Source organism: Heliangelus exortis, chromosome 14 (genome assembly GCF_036169615.1).
Source record: "Heliangelus exortis chromosome 14, bHelExo1.hap1, whole genome shotgun sequence".
In the NCBI taxonomy this organism is placed as follows: Eukaryota; Metazoa; Chordata; class Aves; order Apodiformes; family Trochilidae; genus Heliangelus; species Heliangelus exortis.
In genome coordinates this window covers 2,068,312-2,091,670 of record NC_092435.1, presented here as the reverse complement: position 1 = coordinate 2,091,670, position 23,359 = coordinate 2,068,312, and the positions used below count along the sequence as shown (strand labels likewise).

The following is a 23,359-nucleotide window of genomic DNA, read 5'->3' as shown; positions in this document are numbered from 1 at the left end:
AAGAGCTAACTCTATCAGAAAACTTGTTTAACATGCACAGAAGGCACTGTTAAATTATTTCAGTGCCATAATTCAAAATGCTGAGGAAAATTCTCCTGTATTACAGCCAGTGCAAGATTGGATCTGTAGCCAAGTATATCAACATAAATGTAGAGCTGTCTGGGGAAATACAAGTCTTACACTGTTACTTAGAGGAAAATGTGCACAGACATGGTGGAGCCCCTTATGAAACAAGCCTCATTTTGTTAAACAATAGGATCAAATTTTCAATCAGGTTATCAAGCATATTGCATTCTTCCAGCTTGCCAAGCAAAGAGAAGTATCAGCATGAAGATGGATATATTTTTACAGAATTAATGATGTATGAAATCTGGAAGTGGAAACATACATTTTCATTTTATCCTCTAATTTTTCTTTTTACATTATAAGGGAAAGGAAATGCTTGGAAGTATTTGTCGTTATTCATATCTGTTTATCTTAGAGTGATTATCAGAGCAAACAGTGTCAGGCATTGTGTTTGGATCTGAGCCTGAAAAATAGTGCTTGCAAGGATTACTTGCATGAGTCAGTTCTTTTCAGGGCTGTGCTTGGTACCTGATTTCTTTCATGCATATTTAGTGCCTTATAAATCATCCAGATTCAGAAATCATTTAAGTATTTTATGCATTTATCCCCTCCATTTATATCAGTTTTAGTCTTGCTTGGTTTTATCCCCTCTGTTCTTATTGGGTTTATCCCCTCTCTATGTATATTAGTATTAGTACTGCTTGAATTGATCTGGTTTTGCATTTTTAGATTGATCCACAGAATGTTCATTTAAATACAGAAGTGAACTGTATTACTGAAGATACATTTATCTTTGCAAAATTTTTATAAGATCTGTGGGACAGGTATGAATTCTCAATGTTGCCTTTTGCAGCTATGGGAGAAGCAGCTTTAAAAAACTGATCAGAAATTTAGTGCAGAGAAAACGAAGCTCACCTTCCTGGAGATCACCTTCTCTTTGCTTTCTACAGGGATTTTTCAGACCCATCAGCCCTGAACTGCCTCAAGTACCAGGTCCAGCAGTATATTTCATAAGAGTTTATGCCTTTGCAGCATTGAAAACTCCAGACAGTTCTCTCAGGCACTCATAAACCCCTGGTACTTGCTCATCTTCCCTATGGCTGACCCTTGCTCCTTATTGACCACACACCATCAGCACCATTGCACCTCCTCTTCCAGTCCTGCTTTGGTAACACACAGCCCTGAAAATCTCTCTTTAAGTCAGGCACTAAGCTTAAAGCATTTTTAAAAAGTCTGACCTGTGACAGGTTCCACTTCTCTCCCTCTGAACAACACTTTTTCTGAAGCTAAAGCCCCAGTTCTCCACACCCTAAGACATCACTGAAAACCCTGGTCTGGCCGCATTGCGTTGCCTTTTCGGTATCCACCACTGGAAGACCTCACCCTACTGGCCTTTATTAAACATCTTGGGTCTTCCTTTTGAACAAGTAAATAAATACTTTACAGTTTTTTTGAAGTTATTGTTCATTTGCACTGAAATGAAGCAGCCAGACCCCTTTATTGGATTACAGGACATTCATCCGCAACAATTCATTCTTGAGGACAAGTTGACCCCAGGGATTCAATAACCTCTCAACCTGAGATCACTGTCACAGAGTCTTTGTTGCTGTTCCTCTACTCATCTGATTAATTAGAGCCCACTCACACTGAAGTATTTAAAATCCTGGGACATTGGTCACACTACAGCTTTTTTAGAGGCCAGTGTTGTGAAAGAAGCTGGCAGGCTGCCTTCATCCTGCTTCTTGCCAAATACTCTTTATCCTGTCTGTGAAGGGATGAGCAGATCCCAGCAGTGCCTGAGCTTTTGAGAATCTCTTGAGTTCATTTTAGGGGTTTGCAATTTACTTTACGTTAGCAAATACTGTAATTGAAGTAAACATCTTCTAATGGTCAGTTAAAAAATAGTTTCTGTACAGGAAAATTAGGGAGAACGTGTCTGTGCTCCTTTCCTACCTCTCCCATTCTTCCTCCAAAACAAGGCTGGCACAAGTGCAGGTTCTGCAAGTGTGCAGTGAGATATTTGGGGTTGGTTTGTCTTTGGCATTTTCTTCCTCCATTTTCCCCCCTTCTGCCTTTTCTTTTCCATTTTTGTATTACTACTTTTTATGGTATTTTCATAGAACCATTTCTTTCTCAGTCTTCCTCTGTTCTTTTTGTCCCTGTCTTCTTAACCAAGACATGAACCTAATCACATCCACGTTTGAGCTGGAAAACTGATGACCCTAATACTAGGCAGAAGTAGTTTTACTAGACAGATTAGTTTGTCCCTTTTAGGTGTGCTCTAAGCTATTAAAACTGAGTGAAAACTCCCATGTCATATTATCAGAGTGCTTGGAACCTGTAAGAGATGTGTCTGCACCAGAGGAACATTAACTGGGCAGTACCTTTTTGGAGATCTGCATTTGGTTTCAGGGCATAAACATTTGTGAACACTGTTCAAAGACTTTGTTAGGAGTGGAGGCTAAGGAGGGGAATAGTTCTCTTGATAATTGCAGTCAAAAGGTTGTTGGATCTTGTTATGGCTAAAAGAGTTTAAAGCAGGGAAATTATTTGTGACCTGGGAGTGAACTGTCCCCTCACACCCTGTTCTTAGCATCCAAGCTCCAGGTAGCTGCTTTGAATCACTCATTCAGAGCCTTCTCTGGGACTCTTTGGGCTTTTTAGGGTAGATACAGTTGACTCAACTTATGGAGGAAGACTGCAAAATCATCCCCATCCTCTTGAGCCACAGGATTGTGCCAGGGCAGTGGGAAAAAAGCGGGATGCAGAAGTCCCTCCTCTGTGTGTATGCTGCATATTGGAGGTGTAAGACACCCACTACCTTTACTTGGAACTGTGAGTGGGGCTGTGGTTGGGAGGGAATGGACAGGTAATGGTCCCATCACATGCCACTGGTGTGGAAGTTCTCAGGGTGCTTCTGCAGCTCATAGACTGGAACAACCCAGGGCTGCTGGAAGCTGCTGTGCAGCTTTACCCCATAGCAGGTGCTGGACAAGTTTCCCTTCCTCATCACGTTGCTGCCCAGCTCTGCAAGTCCTGTTACCCATGTCAGAGAGTAGCAGAGTTGATCTCAGTCTGTTCTGCCACAATAAAGCACCTTGAGGACTCAATGTCAGGCTTATCACTAGCACCGAAGTGCAGTCTCTCTTCATGACACACAAGTTTACAGACAGCAGCTTGGAATTAGCCATAAATAGTTCAAATGGCAGAAAGAACCACAGAAATGCATCAGTATAATATTTTTCTTGAACAAAAAAGTTGCTTCCATTCAAGACCAGGTAATTAAAGCTTAAGATTTACCAGAAGCAACTAATTTCCAGTCTGCAGAAGCAAAAGGACCCTGCTCTTCAGATGTGAGTTGAGTCTATGTAAGGGGCAAGCAGCACAGAGAGAAAGATTTGTGTATGTCATGTTGGTACTGACAGCTCATCAAACAGCTCCTTGAAGGACTGACTTTGCTAGCAGATTAAAAAAGGAATAAGATAAAAGATAAAAGCGTGTAATTAATGAATAAAATTAGTGTCCTTCCACATGCACTTTAGAACATGGAATAAATGAGCCAGTCCTGTGTTATCTGTTCCCTGTTGAACAGATCTTTTTAATGTATTTTCTCGTATGTTTTTTCAAGTCATCTTGCAAGTTTTGTTAGAATTATCAGTCATTGTTTAAGTGTGTGCTAAGCTCCCAAATCCTTTGTGTGTAAATATGCCAACAGAGGACCTGTTTAGCAGAGAAAATCCTGGTGCTCTGGCTAGGAGACAGTTTTAATCAAATATGGTTGCAGTAAGCAGGTGTTTTTCATGTGGAATGTATTGGAAATCTGTATAGAAATAGCTCTTGGACTATATATTGCTCTTGATAAATAGCAGAGCCCCAAATCATATCAGTTGTTGCAGTTGATCAAAGGAAAAGTAGTATGAGATTTGTTCATGCTGGCAGAATTTGGCATACTAAAAAAGGTGGGGTCCTCATTTTTCTTCTTAAAAATCTTGAAGAATAAAAAAATTTTACGTTGATGTTTTTAGAAACTATTATCGGTCTCCCCTTGTATTTTTCCTTGTTCTCTTTGTTCCTGTGTCTCTTTTCTCTCTCTTTTCCCCCCCCTCTTTGCTTCAATGGTAAATTATTCTTATACCTTGCCAAGGAGAGGTTGTACTGAGGAGTCACTGGACAGAGCAGTGGAACAGACAGAACAGTGGAACAGTCACTGGACACAGTGGAACAGAGATTGCACTTTTCCAGACAGAAGGTATAGAGGGTGGTATCTGTGTTCTTAAGACAAAAATACCAGCTCATCAGTGTGAAGCAAAAAATGCTGGTTTTTTTACTTTTTGAACTGACTGTCACACTGCTAAAATATTTGTATCCCATTCTGCTCCCATTCCATTGGAAGTGTTTACAGAGCAGGATTGGACCTCAATACAGATGGGAAGTTCTTGAGTATGCTATAGTATTATTCCTGCTAAACATACAGGTTTCCATCACATTTATAATATTCAGATAAAATTTGGCAGTAGCTTTCTCCCTCCTCCTAAAGTTCTTGTCTCACTTTAATGAAAAACAAAATACTTGTCAGAAGACCAGTAGTTATAATGCACTTAGTAGCAAACTTCATAGTTTAGTTACCTTGAAGAGTTTATTATACATAAAAAATAAGGGATATCAAGATAAAGAAATTCTTCTACTGAAACCATTGATTTTGCTTAAAGTTTTTTCTAAGAGGAGGCAATTTCAGGCCAGAGTCTGAGGACTTGATCTATACCTGATGCAAATGAGTCCTATTTTGGGCCACTGAAACTACTCAAAAGAGTAGAAGTTACTCTTGTGAATAAGAGTTTTTCAGACTGGCCTCATCATTGACAAGAATATAATGAAATAAAATGGTGGATGAGGAAAAGGAAAAATTAATAAACTATATTTAAGTATGTATAAAATTGCTGGACAAGTGGCCGTGACTATTAAGGTAAATGGTGCTTGTAAATTCCATTTATTCCTCAGGGATTTCCTCTTACTGTAACTCTTACAATATCTAAGAGGAAATATTTTAAAAATTACTTGCACATTTCAGCAAAAGAATGAATATCAGGTTTCAAGATTTATTGATGGGATGTTTAAAAACAAAAGATCATCTTTTTTTCTTTGGAATTACTCTACCATTTATTTTCATTTCCCCAGTTCTTTTGTCCACTGTATTATGAACTTCTCTGGGGAAATCTATTGTTAGATGTTTTCACACTCATAGGCCCCCATCTTTCCCCTTGATAAATGATAAAAATTGTGCTCCAGTGTGTGCAACACGTTCTTGAAATACATCTGAATTCCATTATACAGTTTGTCATTTGCATGATACCTTTTGAGTTTCCACTCTTTTGAGAAGTCTTATATACTACAGAGAATTGCACTAGGAAAATGAAAAGCAAAGTCAGTATAAAATCCATAAAATATAAAAATAAAGCATATAAAGTATAAAATACACCAGGACAGACTGTGTTGAACTGATGGCCTTAATTCCATGCAAGTTCAGGGGTAGAAAAGGCTGCATCTTAACACTGGTCACTATTTTAATGGATAATGTTCCCTCCACACAGGTATTGCTGCAAACAAGAGTGTAACAAGGGCTTCATAGCTCAGGGTTGTAATTTACTACTTTTTTCACCTTAAAAACATTTTTTTGATTCCCGTCTATTCCAGAAGATTTAAATCTTATTAGGTTTTACAAGTGAAATTTGACCAGTTGTAGCACACGCTGCTTGTACCTAAATGACACATATCTCCATTTAAAATTATCTTTTTGTATCAGTGGAAGGTTGAAGCAGGAGGGAACTCTTTTTCTTTAGCTCTTGTCACATCTTCTCTGTGCTTCCCATGCCAGCCACTGCTTCTCCTTATCAGCACTTTTCTTTTTTTTTTTTTTTTTTTTTTTTTTTTTTTTTTTTTTTTGGGTGGGGTGTATTAATTTTGTACAAACGTGGTTTGACATGAGTGAGTTAATTTTCTGGGCAACTAAGGACTAGGGCATTGCCCAGTATTGCCCTTCCTCTTCCCTTTTCTCCATCCTTTTCATTCCCACAAGGTTTTTTTTTCACATCCAACTGGAGCTTCAGTTCAGTTGTGAACTGGTCTCAGAGCAACTTACAAGTGCAGAGTTCCATTCTTTTTAGGCTGCCTTTTAAGAAACTCCTCCTTGGTGAAGCTGTTTCACCAAACCCATAATAATTTACTTGAAACACAGTGTATTCCCATCACAGCCCTACACAACCAGAGCAGGAAGAAGTGCAAAGAATTCTCAGAAGTTTATTGGCAATCTGGACATTATGGTAAATGCTTGTAAAAAGCTTTTAAATATGTTACACATGAAACCAGAAAAAGGATGTAGAGCTGTGAAAATGCTCCTTTAAGGGGTTCTATAAATATATATGAAAATGATTAATATTGTAATAGTGCTTTTTTGGGGAGGAGATAATCTCACATCTCCTAGTCAAATCCTCACTTGCTTATCCACAGCATCCCAGACCAACAGGTCCAATGTGCACAAAATTCCTGCTGAGCTCAGCACCTGAGATGGCTCCAAGTCCAATTGCAGCTGAGCTTTGTGTCACCCCAGAAAGTTTCAGACCAGAGCCCAGGGCTGAGCTGAGGTTCTGCTGTCTCTGCTCCTCCAGCATTGCTGGGTGGGAGGGACCCCAAAAGTCTCATTGAGTCATCTTGCTCTGCAGCTTTGGCCTCTTGTTTTCCATGACTTCTCTGAAGCAGTTAAAAAATGTGTCTAGACTTATATTTTAAGGAGTAAGGAATAAACCAGAGTCTGTCTCCCTGCCATGATGGTAACTGCATAATCTTTTGACATCATCTATTCAGATAAAAGATACAGAAGGGTTTCTGGTTCTGTTTAAATTGGTTTACTATCACGGCACGTATTTTAATGGTATTTTTTGAAAATGTGTGAAAAAGTCAGAAAGAAGATTAAAATTTAGCTTGCTATGCCAAAGTCATAATAAACTGTTACAAAAATAGCTCATTTTGATTTTGGTTCATCTCATCTTTTTCCGAGGCCCGGTACAAGTTGAAGGCTCCTAAAAATAATATTTTGTTGTTACTATTTTTAGTGAGACTTCTACAGAACCCATCCTAATAAAGCCCTCATTCAAGTGCTTGTCTATTTAAATTTGTAATGTAGGAACAATCTGCTTTGGGAGTTGATCCATCCCTGGAGGAGAGGGGTATTGTAGTCAGTCAATAAGATTGCCCCTACTTAGACCACAGATAAGTGTGTTACTTTGTCCCAACGTTTCTGCTTTGCAATAATTTAACATTCTAAATTATAAACCTCTTAAAATTGTAGATTATTATAAATGTGCTGAGACAACTTCAACTTAGAGCAAACGGTGTTGTTCTAATAATGAAATAAAAAATCCTACTTAATCCCATTCTGTCCCTAAAGTGGTGTTTGCATTAGCTATGGATGAAAAGACAAACAAGTACATGTATATTCAGTAATAATGGTAGCTGGGTTGGAGAAGAATAGGAAATAGAATGGATTCCTAACAACTCTGGAGATAGCTTTCTGATGCAGGCAGTTTTCTCTTGGATGTGCCCTCATTGACAGTATTCATCAGAACTTCAACAAGTCCCCCAAACTGGCCTTTATTAATAGCTTTGCAACAAATATATTCTGTAATCTCCAGTCTTGGTGTTTCCGAGGTAGAGAATTACATAGAGCAGGAGAGACCCTATGTGTATTTACAGGGATTTCTCACTCAAGAGGCTCTAATTTCATGTTCAAACCATCCAGGCAGTGTTAGAGAACTGTAGATAGCTCTTCTGTCTCTGCTTTGAAGCTGAAATGGGCTCTCTAGATACGACAGTGAAATAGTCACCTTGGATTAAGGTTGCTGGCAATCTTAAAAAGCCCTTATTGGGCTTTGAGTGTGATCAGATGCTGCTTGCTTATAAATGAGAGTTAATAGAAACATTAAGCAGTACAAGCTACTGTGACCCGTGTCTTCAGAATATTAAGCACATTTTAAATTTGTGGAGTACCATCTAGTCCTCTGCTTTCTGTAAAATATTGCCTCTTCTTACCAATATCCTCTGGGAGCAGGGTATTTGAACTCTTCAGCATTCTACTTTCATTTGCACAGACTGTGCCTTTTTAATTTATTCTCTCACTTCCTTGGCTGCCATATATTTATTGTTGATACCACACTCAGTTTCTCTTTAATTATTCCATCTGCCAGGAGAGTGTGATGCATTTTAGAAGCTGGGTGGTTTAGTTGTTTAACCTTTGAGTTTTGTAACTGAAGGGGATGACATATTCTTCATTTAGCAGAAGAGGCAAAGAAGAATTATATACTCCAACTGATAAGCTTGGAACTGCTCAAGAAATACCAAAATCCAATTTTTTTTTGCTCTCTCTAGTCATCTAAACATCCATTAGTCTCCTGAAGGGAACTCATAAATCCTGCAAATTTAGTTTATCTGAAACCAACTCTAACAGTTGTCCTTCCTACTAATCATGTTTTATATCCATTTTATATTTTTCAATATTCAATAAACATGTCTTGCTCTTGCTGTACTTGTTAGAAAGTGTCTGCAGTATAGGCTGCATGAGGATGGTTATTAATCAGCCATTTCAGATGGCTGTTTGATTAGTTTAGTAAGTGTATTCATTTATCTTTTTTATGTTTTCTTCTTTGTTCTTTCCATTTATCCAATATGGAATTTCCTTTGTCCTTTTTTTTGTTGATTTCTACTAGGATATGTCAAAAAGGAATTTAACATGTAACAAATGAAAAACAAAACAAAACAAAAACCCAAACAAAACAACAAAACGAACAAACAAGCAAAACCCAAAAATAGCTGGAAAGGAAAAAAAAAAACTCCACCCTTTGGGCTTCTTTCATGAAAAGATCCTTTGTATTCTGTCCTCTTAGATCTCCATTAAAAAATAATAATAGAGCATATTATCTAGCAGTGCTGCTTTAAAGCAGTGGATAATTTACACATTAAAGTGAAATGTAGGTTTAAAGGTAGGAGTTAGTATTGGAGTTAAGAGTCAGAATAATACAGTCCTGTATGAGGATGGTCTCTGTTTCCTGGGGGTATTGTCCTTTTGGTGGGTAATGAGAGTTTTAGATAATAACCTGGGACTGTGGAGAGATGGAGGTATGTGGAAAATGGGATGTTTCCCACGTCTGAGAGAGCCAATCCCAACCTCCAAGATGGACTCACCACTGGCCAAGGCTGAGCCCATCATTGGTGATTGGCAGGACCTCTGGAATAACATAGCAGACATTTAAGAAGGAAAAAAAACTTCTGCATGGCAGCAGCCAGAGGAGTAAAAAATATGTGAGAGAAACCTGAAGACACCAAGGTCAGTGAAGAAGGATGGGAGGAGGAACTGCAGGCAGATCAGAGATGTCCCTGACCATGGTGAGGCAGGATGTCCCCCTCCAGCCCTTGGGGGTCCATGCTGGAGGGGCTGCTCTGGAGCAGATCTTCTGGCAGAACCTGTGAGCCCATGGAAAGAAGACCTGATGCTGGAACAGTCTTTTCTTGGAGAACTGCAGCCCATGGGAAAGAACCATGTTGGAATTGTTTGTGGAGGATTGGCTCCCATGGGAAGGACCTCATGGACAAGTGTGAGAAGGAGGGAAGAGCAGAGGCACTGTGTGATGAACTGACTGCCACCCCCTCTCCCTGTGCCACACAGAGGGGAGAAGGTAGAAAAAAATCTGAAGTTGAGCCTAGAAGGGAGGGCGGGGGAAAATGTGTTTTCAGGTTTGGTTTTATTTCTCATTACCCTTCTCTTATTTGATGGGTAATAAATTAATTTTCCCAAACCAAGTCTGTTCTGCTTGTGACAGTAATTGCCACCCTTATCTTGACCACAAACCTTGGTTATATTTTCTCTACCTTGTCCCACTGAGGAGGGGAATAAAAGCAGTTTGGTGGGCACATGGCATCCAGCCAAGGTCAACCCACCACATATTCTTACTTTTTTAGAAGATTTTTTATCCACGCTACGGTCTTAGTTTTATGAGTTCCCATCTTACAGGGAGGCATCTGCCATTTATCAAGACATTAATGACTGGTAGTTATGTGTCCAGATATTTTGTAACCACTGAGCTTCCCGACAACAGAGGTCACTGAAAGACAGATGACTTACAAACTGGTTAAAGATCTCCCTGCACTTGCTCTTTTTTAAGAGCAGCAGCAGCAGGGCTTCGAACCTTCTGATATTTCCACTCTGGGATTATTGTCCCCTCTTTAAAATTCCTTATACCAGGAGGCTGCTATGATTTACTGGTAGCTTTCAAACAAAAAAAAAAAAAACCCACAACTTCCTAACAGAACATCCATTGGTTTCTACAGTTATTTAAAGGCTAACAATAAAAAATCATAGACTTCTGTCTCCATCAAGGCAGAAAGGAAACAGTAATTGCAATTTGTGAGCCTCCTGCCATGGGTAAAGGAGCTCAGGCAGGGAGAAAGGAAGCTTGGCAATTTTTGTGGCTGCCACAGTGGATCTGGGTGAGATGTGCTGATTCATTCATATATCATGCTGTGATAAGGCATTTTGTCAAGGCAAAAAGATGAGTGTGGGGTAGAGCTGTGCCTGAAGGAATAGGAGCTCTGAAAAGGACCTCCAAAAAGAGCATGAATATATAGGAATCTGTATGGGAGTGTGTTTGGTGGCTGCTAGTCATGTCTCTCTAGGTAGGCAGATCTAGAAGAGATGTTTTTAACAAAGATGTAGCAGCAGACAGTATGGTATTTTACCCCATGTGTTTTGTGATACCCAAGGCTTGGATTAAAAAAGAAAAAAAAAAAAAAAAGAGAAGAGATCTGAGTGATAATATTGTAATATATGTTATTCAACTCTTTCTTCTGCAAAAGGAAATGAAGGAGGCATTGGGACAGTGACATCTTTTAGGGGTTTCCTTCCCCTATAGCCAAGAGCAGGGAGTAGACATGAAAGATTTACCTGTATTAAAAAAAAAATTAAAAAAAAAAAAAAAAAAGGATCTGGATTAGAAGATTCCTAGCTTAGAAAACATTTGTTCTCCCTTTAGATGCATCCTATGAAACCCCAAGCAACCTCCTCTTCTTGCTACTCTCAGTTTGATAAGATGGGGATTGGTAGTGACCTCAAAGAAGATCAATGATGCCCTAGATCAAGAAACAAACACGGAGGACTTTTTCTCAGGTTTTAGCAGCCTTAGAGCTGAATTTTTCTTCCACTATTTGATGTAGAAATACACATAGGTGCATATGGACTAATCAGCATGAGACAATGTGCAAATAAAAGAAAACATGAAAAGGAGCTGCCTGCCAGACTTTATGATGAGTCTGAAAGTAATTTTTTTTAACCTAGCGTTATAAAGAAGGACTAATTCATAAGTACATGGAGTATTCATCAGCTTACTACTTACCAGAGGTCTGATATATCTGCTCTTGAGTAGACATGCAGTTTTTCCTCTGATTTTGTTGAAAGTTAGCTTCATTACATTGTGTATGAAGTTAATTCATTGAATGTAATTCTGTATTGTCTCTCTTTTTTTTCAGAATGCTTGAGGATGATCTGAAACTTAGCAGTGATGAAGATGAGAATGAACAGGTAAATATATCTGGTAGAAGTGCTTAGACCTTATAATCTAACATAAATTAATCTGATTTATAATTAATTAAAAGTCTATCTTCCTTATTTATTTTTAAGCCACCTAAATGTTCTCCTTCAAACTACAGAATCCATTCTCTAGGGGCATGCCAGGAAAGACCTAACTTCTGGAGTCAGTTGACCTCTTAGTCATAAAAATCAGTATTTTTTAGCTGAGATGCACAGAATATAGAAATGGAAACATATCATCCTCTAGGAATTATTTTGTTTTCCTGCCATAATAATTTTCTAATGGCTTAAGTAGAATTATTCCAAAATTACACTATTTGCACTGTTAAGATGAAATCATGTATCACTGCTGAATGAAGAAGCAAATGCCTGGGCTGGTTGCTGACATCAATCAACAAGTCCTCAATGACTTGAAAAGGTGTTATCCCTAGAGTTAATCCCAAGCAGGAATGACATGGTTAAGTCTACACTGCAGAGTGGAGAGTTAATAGCTCTCAGAACATCTGAGAGAACATCTCAGATCATCACTGCTGTTGGGTGCCTCTTATCCAAAGGAAATGTCAGGTGTCTCAACAGTTTCATGTTGCTCCCCGTGTCCCTGTGTATTCCTGAGCCCAAATTCCATGTGACTTTCCAACAATAGGATTCACAGCATAAGCTGCAGCCAAACAGGAGTGCACAGTAAGGACCATTCATGCATCTTCTCCAAATTTTGTAGTGCATGGAAAATATTTTCCTTTTTGGCAGCGTGAGCTGCATCTCACTCTAAGTAATTAGAATTGATTCAAATCTTCCTAAGCTCTCCCGAATATCTTCTTAAGAAACAGATTATGGTCTGTGTGTTTAGGGATTCCAAACATGAGCACTTCCAAACATGTGAAAAATAAATGAACTGTCTGGACAAGAAGCATGCTTAGCATATTTCTTAAATACCTTGCATTTCAAGGGAAACCTTCACCTTTCCTATGTAGCCCACATACATGTGGTTGCATCTCTGCATTTGGATTACAAATAGAGGTATAGACAAAGTTATATGCATTATAGGAAAGAAGCTCACAGCTTTTTAGGGTTCCTGAAGAAATGTGCCTTTATGTTTTTATCACACTGAATCCCAGGGTGGGATTGCAAAGCTGAGCAGCTCAGCTCTGCTGCATCACTCAGGCATTGCACTGGCAGTGCCTTCACAACATCATTTTAAATAAAGGGGATTTGAAATTGAAAGAAATGCTGATCTGATGCATTGGTCAGACACATAAACATCAACAAAGTATTCTTTGGTATGGCTTTTGACTGCAAAATATTCTTTTCCAAAATTTCTATGATGTATTAGTTCATGAAGGCCAGATCAAGGCAATTACAATACACGAATTTCAAAATGTTCTGCTGTGGAGCCCAAGGTTAGAAAAAAACTTTTTTTTTTTTTTTTTTTTTTTTTTTTAAACATAGATATTTGGCTATCAAAGGACCACTGAAATTCAGCTTTACACATGTGCTCATTCTGGCAGGCAGAGAAAAGATTAAAATTCTCATCTCAAAACTACACTAGCAGTTTATGCAACGTTTCTGTAAGGAAACGGAATCATTGTCTTTATAATCTTTCTGATTTTTTTTTGTTTGTTTGTTTGATTGGTTGGGTTTTTTTGCTATAGGCTTGAAGCCAATCTGAAGCATGAGCTGGCATTTGTTTATTTTTATTCATAAAACTGCAGTATCTAAAACTCAAGTTTGATGTTTTTATCTCTACTCATATTTCAAGGAAACTGGAATTCTTTGAAAACGGTGGTCAGTAGGGAGCCCTAAGATTTGTCCTTTGCCAGTTGCTAGGGACCCTTCAGCCTTTCCACAGCAGGAGCAGTAGTGACACTGATCCATAAATGAACCTTGATCTCAACTTTCAGTAAATGTCTATAGTATGTGGAGAGAGTATGATAAATCAGCCAGTCTTCTGAGACCACCAGTAGTCCATTTGTCATGGTGGAAGACTGGTGGAAGCTTGTCTGCAAGAAACAAAGCCCTTCTGTCTTATTCTCTCCCTCCTGTGAATGAGCATACTTATTTCTAATCTGTATTGCATTTATTTAGGGGTCCATGGACCTTGTGCTCTTTCAGGTGTTAAACATCTCCTTCCTTTTCTCTGCAGTGCTGAGGAGAAACCTGACACACATGATAGCTCCAGTCAGTCATATAATTAAGAAGTTGAGCCTGTTTTCTAGATAAGATGATAACTACCAGACTGAAGTCAGTGGAAGGTTTTTATTCTATAGATGGTCTTAGCAGGGCTGTTATGGTCTATGCTGCCCACTTTTAGCATCTGCTTTTCAGACAGGGTTTTGAGTATTTGGAAATTGTTCCTAAGATTTATAAACACGATCTGGAGAGCTCTCCTTAGTGTTAGGTCTTTGTTGGTCAGGCCAAAAGGAGTCAGGCCATGCATGATGATAGCCTGGTAATATATCACCAAGAAAAAGATTCCTGAAAGGAGGCTGTACACTTTTGTTTCATCCCATCAGTCTTAAGAGGCTTCAGGAAGTGAGAGCTGCCTGGAAATCCAAACTGCTTGTGCAAATTGCATGGAAACCTTGTGGCTTCCCTCTGCTTTTAGCGTTCTGGTGGTTGTGTGTCTGGTCGTGAATTGTCAAATGGGTTTTTTTGGGCTGTGATGTGCAAGAGGTCCACTGCAGGTCCTTTCAGACTTCAGGTCTGTGGAGCTTTGGACCATATTGATCTTTGCAATAGAGCACGAGGCAAGGTACAAGTCATCCCACTCCAGCTGCAAATTCCCATTGTCACTTTGTGGGTCTTCCACGGAGTCACCGCCGTTACCTCCCACGCTCAACACCCCACAATATCCTTGGTGTAGGCACTTTGTAGCTGGTCAGATGACACAAGCTTTGTCCCACAGACAAAATGCTGATTCTTACATCTTACTGCAGGTGACTTGGGATTAAAGACAAACAAAACCCGACGGGTTAGATCTGGAATCAATTTTCATTTACAGCTGAGAAGCAGTTATTGATGCTGCGCTCACAGTTCAATAAAAGATCCAAAGATACAGTCCTTGTGTTTCTCTTTCAATAGAAGGAGCATAATCAGTCTCAAATGTTTTTACAAAGAAAATGGTATTGACAGTTTTATTAAAATTGCTATCTTTAAAATTTCGAGTTATCCACAATTTCACCCACTTGAATGATTTTTAATATGCACAGTGACCAACCCAATAGATTTTTATGTCACGTATTTGTAATACCAGGTACACATCTGTTTAATGTATTTTTTGAGAGAGATTGTTGCATTTAAGCATTGCCTGGACTGTAAACTCATGTAATATTGTAACTGAGAGGAATGTTGGTGTATGCAAGAAGATTGCATTGAGAAGTTCTACTGCACAATATTTCTAGATTGGCTGTGAGAGATAAAGTCAAGGCAGATGACAGATGTTATTAGCAAAACTATTAAATGACAAGGGATTTCAGAGCTGCTAATGTGAACACTCTTCTGTGAGGACAGACAGAGCTTTTAGCTGGCTTTATTACTCTGTTTTTAATACTGAGAAATTAGGAAGAGCAGTGAGGATTTTTAACTAGGAGATTGGTTCAGCTGAAAGAGCTTAGATAAAACACAGGTTACTATTTTTGTGCTTTAAAGCACCTTTGTATAATTCAAATTAGCTTTGAGCTCAAAGGCATCCAAATGAGTTGTGCCTAGATACAGTATTCTAAGTCGCTGTAGTGTACCTGGTTTTCTTTAACCAGCTCCCCTTTGTTCTTCTGCCTAAGGAATAGTCCTGTTAACCTTTGAAATGGGAACTTAATTTCAAGCACATTGCTACCATTCTATGTGTTTTTGAACCAAAGAAACTTTGATACTAGTTACTTACCTGCTCCATTTTCATTATTTTATGTATACAGAGTTTTGGGCAGAACAAATCAATAAGATGTTATTCTTTTCTGTTTGATTTTTTTTCTTCCTTCCCTTACTGATTGCCACTTTATTGCCACTTCTCTGCTAACCATACAAACACAAGACAAGCATGTAATCCCTGCTCTATCGTTTTTTTTAACACAAACATGATTCTTTTTCACTGGGGTAGTACTGGGTAATTACATACAAAACATTTTACTTTGAAGCTGAGATGAAAGGTGATAGGCTGGGCTTTGAATTCTTATTGTGCATACTGAGCTTTCAAATCCTTCATTCCAGTTAATTTCTTTTGAAATTTTATGAAATTCTAAGATGCAGCATGCCTTCATCATATCATGTAAGCACTTTTTAAAGTGAAACAGTGACCACTTCCCTTGTACCAACAGATATCTTTTCCTTTTGTAATTTCTCTGGCTTTTTAGCTGGATTGTGAACAGGCTGTTTACCTCCCCAAGGTTTCTCTACATTTCCATTTACTTTGTTATCAGCAGAAAAGCTGAAGAACAGCTCTTCAGTAATGACATCAATACTGCACACGCAGTGAGAGAGGTCATCTTGTCAAAGCTATAGAAAATCAGATGGATTAGGATGAAACTAGGTGCAAAATAACTTTGATAGAGTCTTTTAATGTAAATGGTTTGCCTGTCATTGGCTTCCATTGAAACCACAGAGTGATACTGCAGAAGCTGCAGCCACAGCAGTGTGTGTTTTGATAAAGAAGCCACATCCCAGTGTTTAAGATCTACAGTCATGTTTTATAATTGCAGGGAAATGTTTTCATTAAGCCATTAATGAAAACAGAAGCTATTAGGGTAATACAGTCATTCACCAACCTTGTCAGTCTGTAACCATGAAAAAACCTTTTGTAGAGATACATCCCTTCTTGCTACCTCAGTCCATTGTAATTGATATTCAAATTATTTTATTCTGCACAACACTAGTTGAAGCACCCATGTATCATCCACTGTGTGAAATGAATGCTCCAGCTTACGTTAGACAAATATTTGGTAATAAGAGATTTGATGGCTGACAAGGCTAAGGTCATAATTCACATGGCAATTATATAGGCTCATGTCATATATTTGTTTATTATCAACAGAAGCTCTCAGTAACCACTCTGAGATCTAGGCTAAACTTGCTGCACCTATGAGTGAAAAGCATGGCATACCACTGAAATACACAGTGTTACCCAAAGCTTTTCACTTGTTCAAATTCATAGAATGTCATAGCATTTTTTCCACACGTTGCTATTGTGGAGGTCGTATGTCAGTGAGGAGTGGGATTAATACAACCCCCAGGATGACTTGTTACTGTTGTGTGCACACTACTACAGAGCAACAGCAAGAAGTTTGGCCCTGCAGGTTGCAGCCAAGCTCTTATCTGGGCTTTGGGGCAGCCCAGGAGCTGGAGGAACCCAAACTCCCTGACTTAGTAGAGAATGTAATACAGGGAAAGAAAATACTGTCAGGCAGGGGAATGAAATTCTTGAGGTGAAAAGATGGATAAATACAGCTGTAAGAAGTCCTCTCCTTGCTTTCTCACAAGTAAGCAGGCACATCATAGCCCCTCAGTGCTCTCTTAAGGATATTCTTCTCCTGGGTTTGTTTTTTCATGCCAACAACCTGAAGAGCCAGGTTCTGTCAGCTGCCTCACAAGACAGCCTTCATCTGAAGGAGAAGCTTTAAAAACACCTGGTGCCTCCATCACTGATTAAATACAAGTGGGAAGGCCAATTCTTCCTTAGTACAGCTGTAACAATCAGACACTGGAGGTCTGCCAGCCCTTTTGGGGTGGAAGAAAGAAGGGAGATACAGCTTTTTGTCCCCAGGACAGGTCAGGTACTGCATGTGTGTGCATGCTTGTGTATGGGTATTTTTTTTATTTTTTTTATTTTTTTTTTTTGTGAAGGAGGCTTTATTATAAGCATAGAAGAAAAACTTCTCCAAGGGCCTCTTGCAATGTGTGCCACTTATGCAAAAGCCATATCTTGTTTTGTCAGCAAGCAGAGCAGCAGCAGGTGAGATATTTGATTGACAGCAGCATTGTTGTTGTTAAGAGAAAAGCCAGACCTGACCATACTGTCCTATAAAAATAAATCTGAAGTCTGTGGTATCTGCAGGCCATCTCAGTGCTCAACACTCACTAATCCAACCACATAGGAAACATTTTTCTCTCTTTTCTTCTCAAAAGGAGAGTGTGATTTTTATCATGCATGCCTTGTGAAGTGTTTTGGTGAAGAAAGTGTCTGGCTTTATTACACTGGCCATCTGCAGTGTCACTCTTTTGCAAAAGCTCAAGCAAATGTCTGTGAACTTCAAAATCTAAATTCTTGGGAGTTTTTCACACCAGTAGAGGATAGCACTAGTGCTGGCTTTGAGACTGGGAGGGGTTGCAAAAGCATGAACGGGGGGGACTCATATGTGGCCAGAACAAGTGTAAAGTAGATGATGAAAAGGGCACGATAAATCCAGTAATTAGCTTCTGTCAGCCAGAATAAGGGGAGCAGAAGTGAAAGTTGATCTCCCCTGGAGGTATTCCAGAAGGAGAACAGTAATGAGAATTAAACACCTTAATTTTTCTTACAATGAATGCATCTGCCAGTGCAAGGTTTGCTGGGGTTGGAGGTGCTGCATTCTGTGCCAGCAGGATGAATCTTCCCAGAAGAGACCTTGTGCTCACTCACAGGGACAGGTCAGGACCAGAGTGTGACAGGGCAATTGATTTGGGCAGGGTGTTCTCACAGAGAGTGCCTGTTTTACAAAACCACTGATTTCATGGCAATGCTATTAAGTATAATTTTTGGAGCTGTGCAATTTAGTAATTGGCTAAGTCATCTGAGTAATGTATGAAACCAAACCAAGGTCAGCAAAGAGTTATTTCATGTGTGTTTACCCCTGTTACCTCTGCTGTCTGTTTGTAATAGATTTAACATTCCATATTGATGTAACATTCAGTGTAAATTAAAATCCTTCAAGTCTTTAGTCCTGCACAGGAAATTAATGAACAACAGCAACATCTATTCACATCTTCCCAGCTCTACCACTCCTGCTACTCTCTGACTCTGCCCTTTTGCTTCTCAGGTCCAGGGAGCAGGGAAGATATAGGATAGAAAAGATAGGTTGGTCTTTGTTGGATGTAGAAGTCCAAATTAGTTTAGTGGGAAGGGAGGGAGTCTTCTGTCAGGAACATTGGTACTAAAGTCCAGGCTGTGCCTAAAATAAGTCTCCATGTGAGTTATCTCTGAGATAAGTCTGTTCACTGACAGATAGCCACAATAGTTTGTATTGTTAAGTTCAGCAAAGACACTGAGTAAACTGAAGCCTGTGCCACAAAAGCAATGATGTCTGGAGTACCCCCCTAGGTAATTTAAAACCAGCTCAGGTGTGTCTACACAAGCAGCAAACACTCCTCAGAGTGTAGTATGCTCCCTGTGTGTCTCTTTTAAAATATGGAATAGTCCTCCTTCAAGAATAGGAAGTAGTCACATTTTTCATTAGAGATTCCCCTAGTTTGATTTCCACTGTTGGGCTGATGGAAACATAGGGATTTGGGGCAAAAAAAATTGACAGAAAGCCAAATATATCTGTGATTTTGTTCAATTAAAAGCAGCTCACTTCCATCAGGGATAAAGGTTACTCCTAACCCAGAGCCAGGTTGTTTTAGATTTGGTCAGTTAATCTCTGCTTTTCATTTTACCCAACTCCACTGCAACAATTGAAACCAAATCTCTAGAGTTTCAAGTATTCTTGAGTCTCTGTGAAGCCATGAAAGTTACTGCATTGCTCAAAGCAATGATGAGAAGCTCTCTGTTGTTCATACACAGCAAGAGTTCAGTGAACTCTTCTGGTGTGTAGATAACTCATGCTTGGTGGCAGTATTTCAGAAAATGGATCTTAGCTGATCCTTCCTGCATGTTTGGCTGCTAAAGGAAAAATACTTCTTAAAAAATAATTCATGGCAGAGAGGGTATCTTCTGTTGGTTTTGGTCCTAGATACAGTGATGTTGGGCTTTTTGTCCTTGAGGTGAGACCCAGAACATCACATACAGAATCTCAAATAAAATGTTGCCAACTTCATGTCACAGGCAATTAGCAAGAAAGAAATACAATCTCCTCTGTTGACATTCAGGGACAGGTAGAGGAGAGTGCAACCAATGAAGTAAAGAAAAAAAAAAAAAAAGAGACCTGATGCACATATTTATGTGTTTATCATCACATACTCATCCTTTGGCCCTCTGAGTTTGGGCTTTCTGATTGCCAGCACAATTCTGGGTGGTTTGTTTGCTGCACACTGCATTCTGCTCCTCCCCAAAAATGTTAGCTAGCACCAACTGCATCATTACAGAATCAGAAATCAGTAAGTAGTGGTTTTTCTTTAATGACTTAGGATTTTAGGTAAGGCATTCTGTTTGAATCAGAGTGTTATCATCAACAAAGATATATGTACATATAAAACTATATAATTCAACTAATGTGGAAAGTTTCTTTAGCTTTATTGGACTGTTGAATTGTGTCTCCAAGGAGTTTCTTCTGTACCTACAGGACAGGAGAGCAGTGTGATGGGTTGGAAGCTTACTTGTGGCAAGTTGCTTATTCTATATAATTAAACTAATGTGGAAAGTTTCTTTAGCTTTATTGGACTTCTGAATTGTGTCTCCAAGGAGTTTTTTCTGTACCTGCAGGACAGGAGAGCAGCATGGTGGGTTGTAAGCTTACTTGTGGCAAGTTGCTTAGCTATTCACCCCAGCATAGAGAGCTGATAAGAAACTGGGAGGCAAACTTAAGTTAGATTTGCAGCAGCTCATGGAAGAAGTTAAAGCATGGAGGCTTTCCTCCTTCTGCCAATCTGTCTCATGCTGGGAGATTCTGAGGCTCAGCAGGTGCCCAGTCCCTGCTTCTGAATCAAGAGTGTGAGGCAGCAGGCTTCAAAAGTACTTTCTGTTTTATCAGACTTTCTCAAATGTAATAATTTTCCCTGATAATCCTGGGTTCTCAGTTATGCAATGGAAAATATTTTTTTTTTTTTGCTTTGTATAGCAGACACTTCCCCTGTAACATCTGACTAAAAATGTAATTTGCTTTCTGCAAATGTCAGTTATTTTACCTTAATATTTTTGAGCCAGCTCAGTGTCAGTTTGTTCTCCTCCTTTGGGATGTAGACAGGTTGTACTGATGGGAGCACATTTTCTGGTTCTTTCTAAAATCCAGTCCACTAATTGAAACTGAAGAAGAAAAGCATCATATTTCGTATTTCACGATCTTTGTGCAGGATCTGGAAGCAGTTTGTGCTTATTCCCATGTCTAATCTCTAGTGTACTAGTTAAATACCTGCTAACAAAATAAATGTATGGATATATCCATACTGCAGATCAAGTTAAGTACAGTGCAGGTGGTACTTGAACCAATGCTGAAACAGCTAGCACCAAAATCAGGTCTAATGCAATATAAAAGGTAGGAATATAAAACTGTTATAAAAGTCATAGGAAAACATCCCTAGGCAAATAATCTCTGCTGGATGATCTTCTGCATTTTAGTACTTTTCATGTATTCTTCATCTTTTCTTTTATTCAACACTAGAGTCAGCTGTTGCAATAAGGTCTTAGAGGGCAGAGGCACTATTATGAAAAAACCATAAATTGTAAAAATATCAGAAGCAAATTACAAATTAGAGTGGAATGACGGTCTAGTTCACTCTGACTTCCATTTTCCAATCATCCTAAATTAGTTCAATGCATGTTTTCAAGTTCAAAATTAGTAAAGGTCCTATGATGTAAGTCTCCCATTGAATATTACATTATCCCAGTCCTGTTTCTTTCTGATCTTTTGCAGCAGCATCTCCTACTCAGGGCACCTGTATCATGGTTTAGTGGCCTCATACCTGCTCTGTTTCTGTACAGTACTTCTAATAAAGTACTTTTTAATACCATGATATTTAGCAATCACAGAGTTAAACCATTTTCTTACTTGTAAAGGCATAGAAATATAAGATAAAAAAATAACTCTTAAAACATGTTTGTCTTTGAAATTTCTTAAATTAATAATCAAAAGCTCTCATCCTGTCTAGAACAAATCAAACCCAGTCATGAAGATGAGAAGCAGGAATTATTAAATGAGCAGCAAGGCTGATGGAGGCTCAATGAGATCATTTTGTTCAAAGATTAAAGGCGATGAACACTGAAATAGTTGAGGAAGATGGCTATGAACACATCTGACTAGAGCTGCTAAATTCAGTAATGATCAAAAGTTAATTATCAAAGTAGAGAGAAGTACTCAACACAGACAATTTGAGTCAATAGCTAAGCAGCCTAGAAAAAAAGTAATTTGGAAGTATTTTCCTATAATGAAGTTATATAAAAGACACACATTTCAAAGAAACCTGCCCAAAAACAAGATTGCATTTTCCCTGATCAGAGGAGAATAATTAGCTCTAATTGACAGACCTGCTGCACACCAAATATTTTCAAATAATATGTTTCTGCATCAAAGCTTAATGTGTAGAGTAACTCAGTGTCACTTTGATTTTGCCTTTCTTTTTCTTCTGCCACTGGGCATGCTCATGAGATTGAAACAAACATGCTTTGAAAAATGAATGAGCAACACCTACAAATACAAGCAGAAGGCCAGATCCTGGATTTCTTTCTCAGATGGAGTAACAGGAATCCTGTGACCATTACTATGGTCCCACTCAGAGGCAAACTGAATTGTTTGTAGTAAGAAATGACAGGTTGCTTGATCATCCAACATTAAGCCAGGCTGGCATGCAGATTAATCTGAGTTTTTGTAGTATTTTTATTTATTTATTTATAATCTCTATAAGTGAGCATCTGTGTGAAGGACGTTGTCCCTTCAGCATCTGCCTTTTCCTAAGATTTAGGAAAGTGCCTTCTCCCAGTAACAAAGGGAAAAAGATACAGAAATTCTCCCAGTAAAAATCTATGGAAAGCTATGCACTAGAATGTTCCTGGTCCAAGAAAAGAAAATACATCCAGAATTCTTTGACCCTAAAGGTAACACATTTCTTCCAGTGTAAACAGTTTCCATCAACATAGCTAAGTAGTCAAAAATCAAACATCCAATTTAGACCCTGCTCTTCAATATTCTATGACTTTGACATATCCAGTTCTCACTCCCTGCAGTATCTTCATCTTTATTAATTTTTCATGTAAACAGTTTAGCTCACACCATCATGCCCATGCTCTCCAGAATATCTTCTGCTTTACTTTGTATTAGAATTGACAGCATTATTATACACTTGTGATCCTAGACACTCTCCACACTTCTTTCTCCTTTATCTGTATTTTTATATCAGTTCTTGGTTAGTCATTTTTGCATAATTGAGGGGGAAAAAATTATTTAGATGCAAGTTTCACATCCTTGAACTCAGACTTGTTATAGTCCAGCTACTTGCTATACAGAATGTCAAGCAAAATATCACTATACAGTTAAAACACTTCTGCTGTTGTCAAGGGCTGTTCATTAGCTTTAAAAATAATTTTAGTTCCCTGCAGGATGGGACTGAGACTTGGTATTTAGTGGGAGACTTGGGAAACTGAAATGCCATTTTTTATGATGTTTTAATCCGTTTTAAATGAAGCATTTTTATGTTGTTCCGGGTAGGTTATTACTCAGAAAGCTTTCTTAGTTTTTCTGACTCTGCATTTGCACATGACAGCTGAAAAGGGGAGATCTGGGACAGTATCACTGGAAAGAGGCACAACTCATATTATTTCACTAATGAGCAGAG

At 38.7% G+C, this 23,359-nt stretch overlaps 1 protein-coding gene across 8 annotated transcripts in view; it reads left to right on the top strand.

Annotated features, from left to right (window-relative positions):
- Positions 1 to 23,359, top strand: part of AFF2 (ALF transcription elongation factor 2) — a 339,493-nt gene that overhangs the window by 235,170 nt on the left and 80,964 nt on the right. For all 8 annotated transcript variants that reach the window (XM_071758001.1, XM_071757997.1, XM_071758000.1 and 5 more), the window contains one exon: positions 11,635 to 11,686. In XM_071758001.1, coding sequence (XP_071614102.1) covers positions 11,635 to 11,686 — 52 coding nt within the window. The remainder of the gene's footprint in view (positions 1 to 11,634; positions 11,687 to 23,359) is intronic.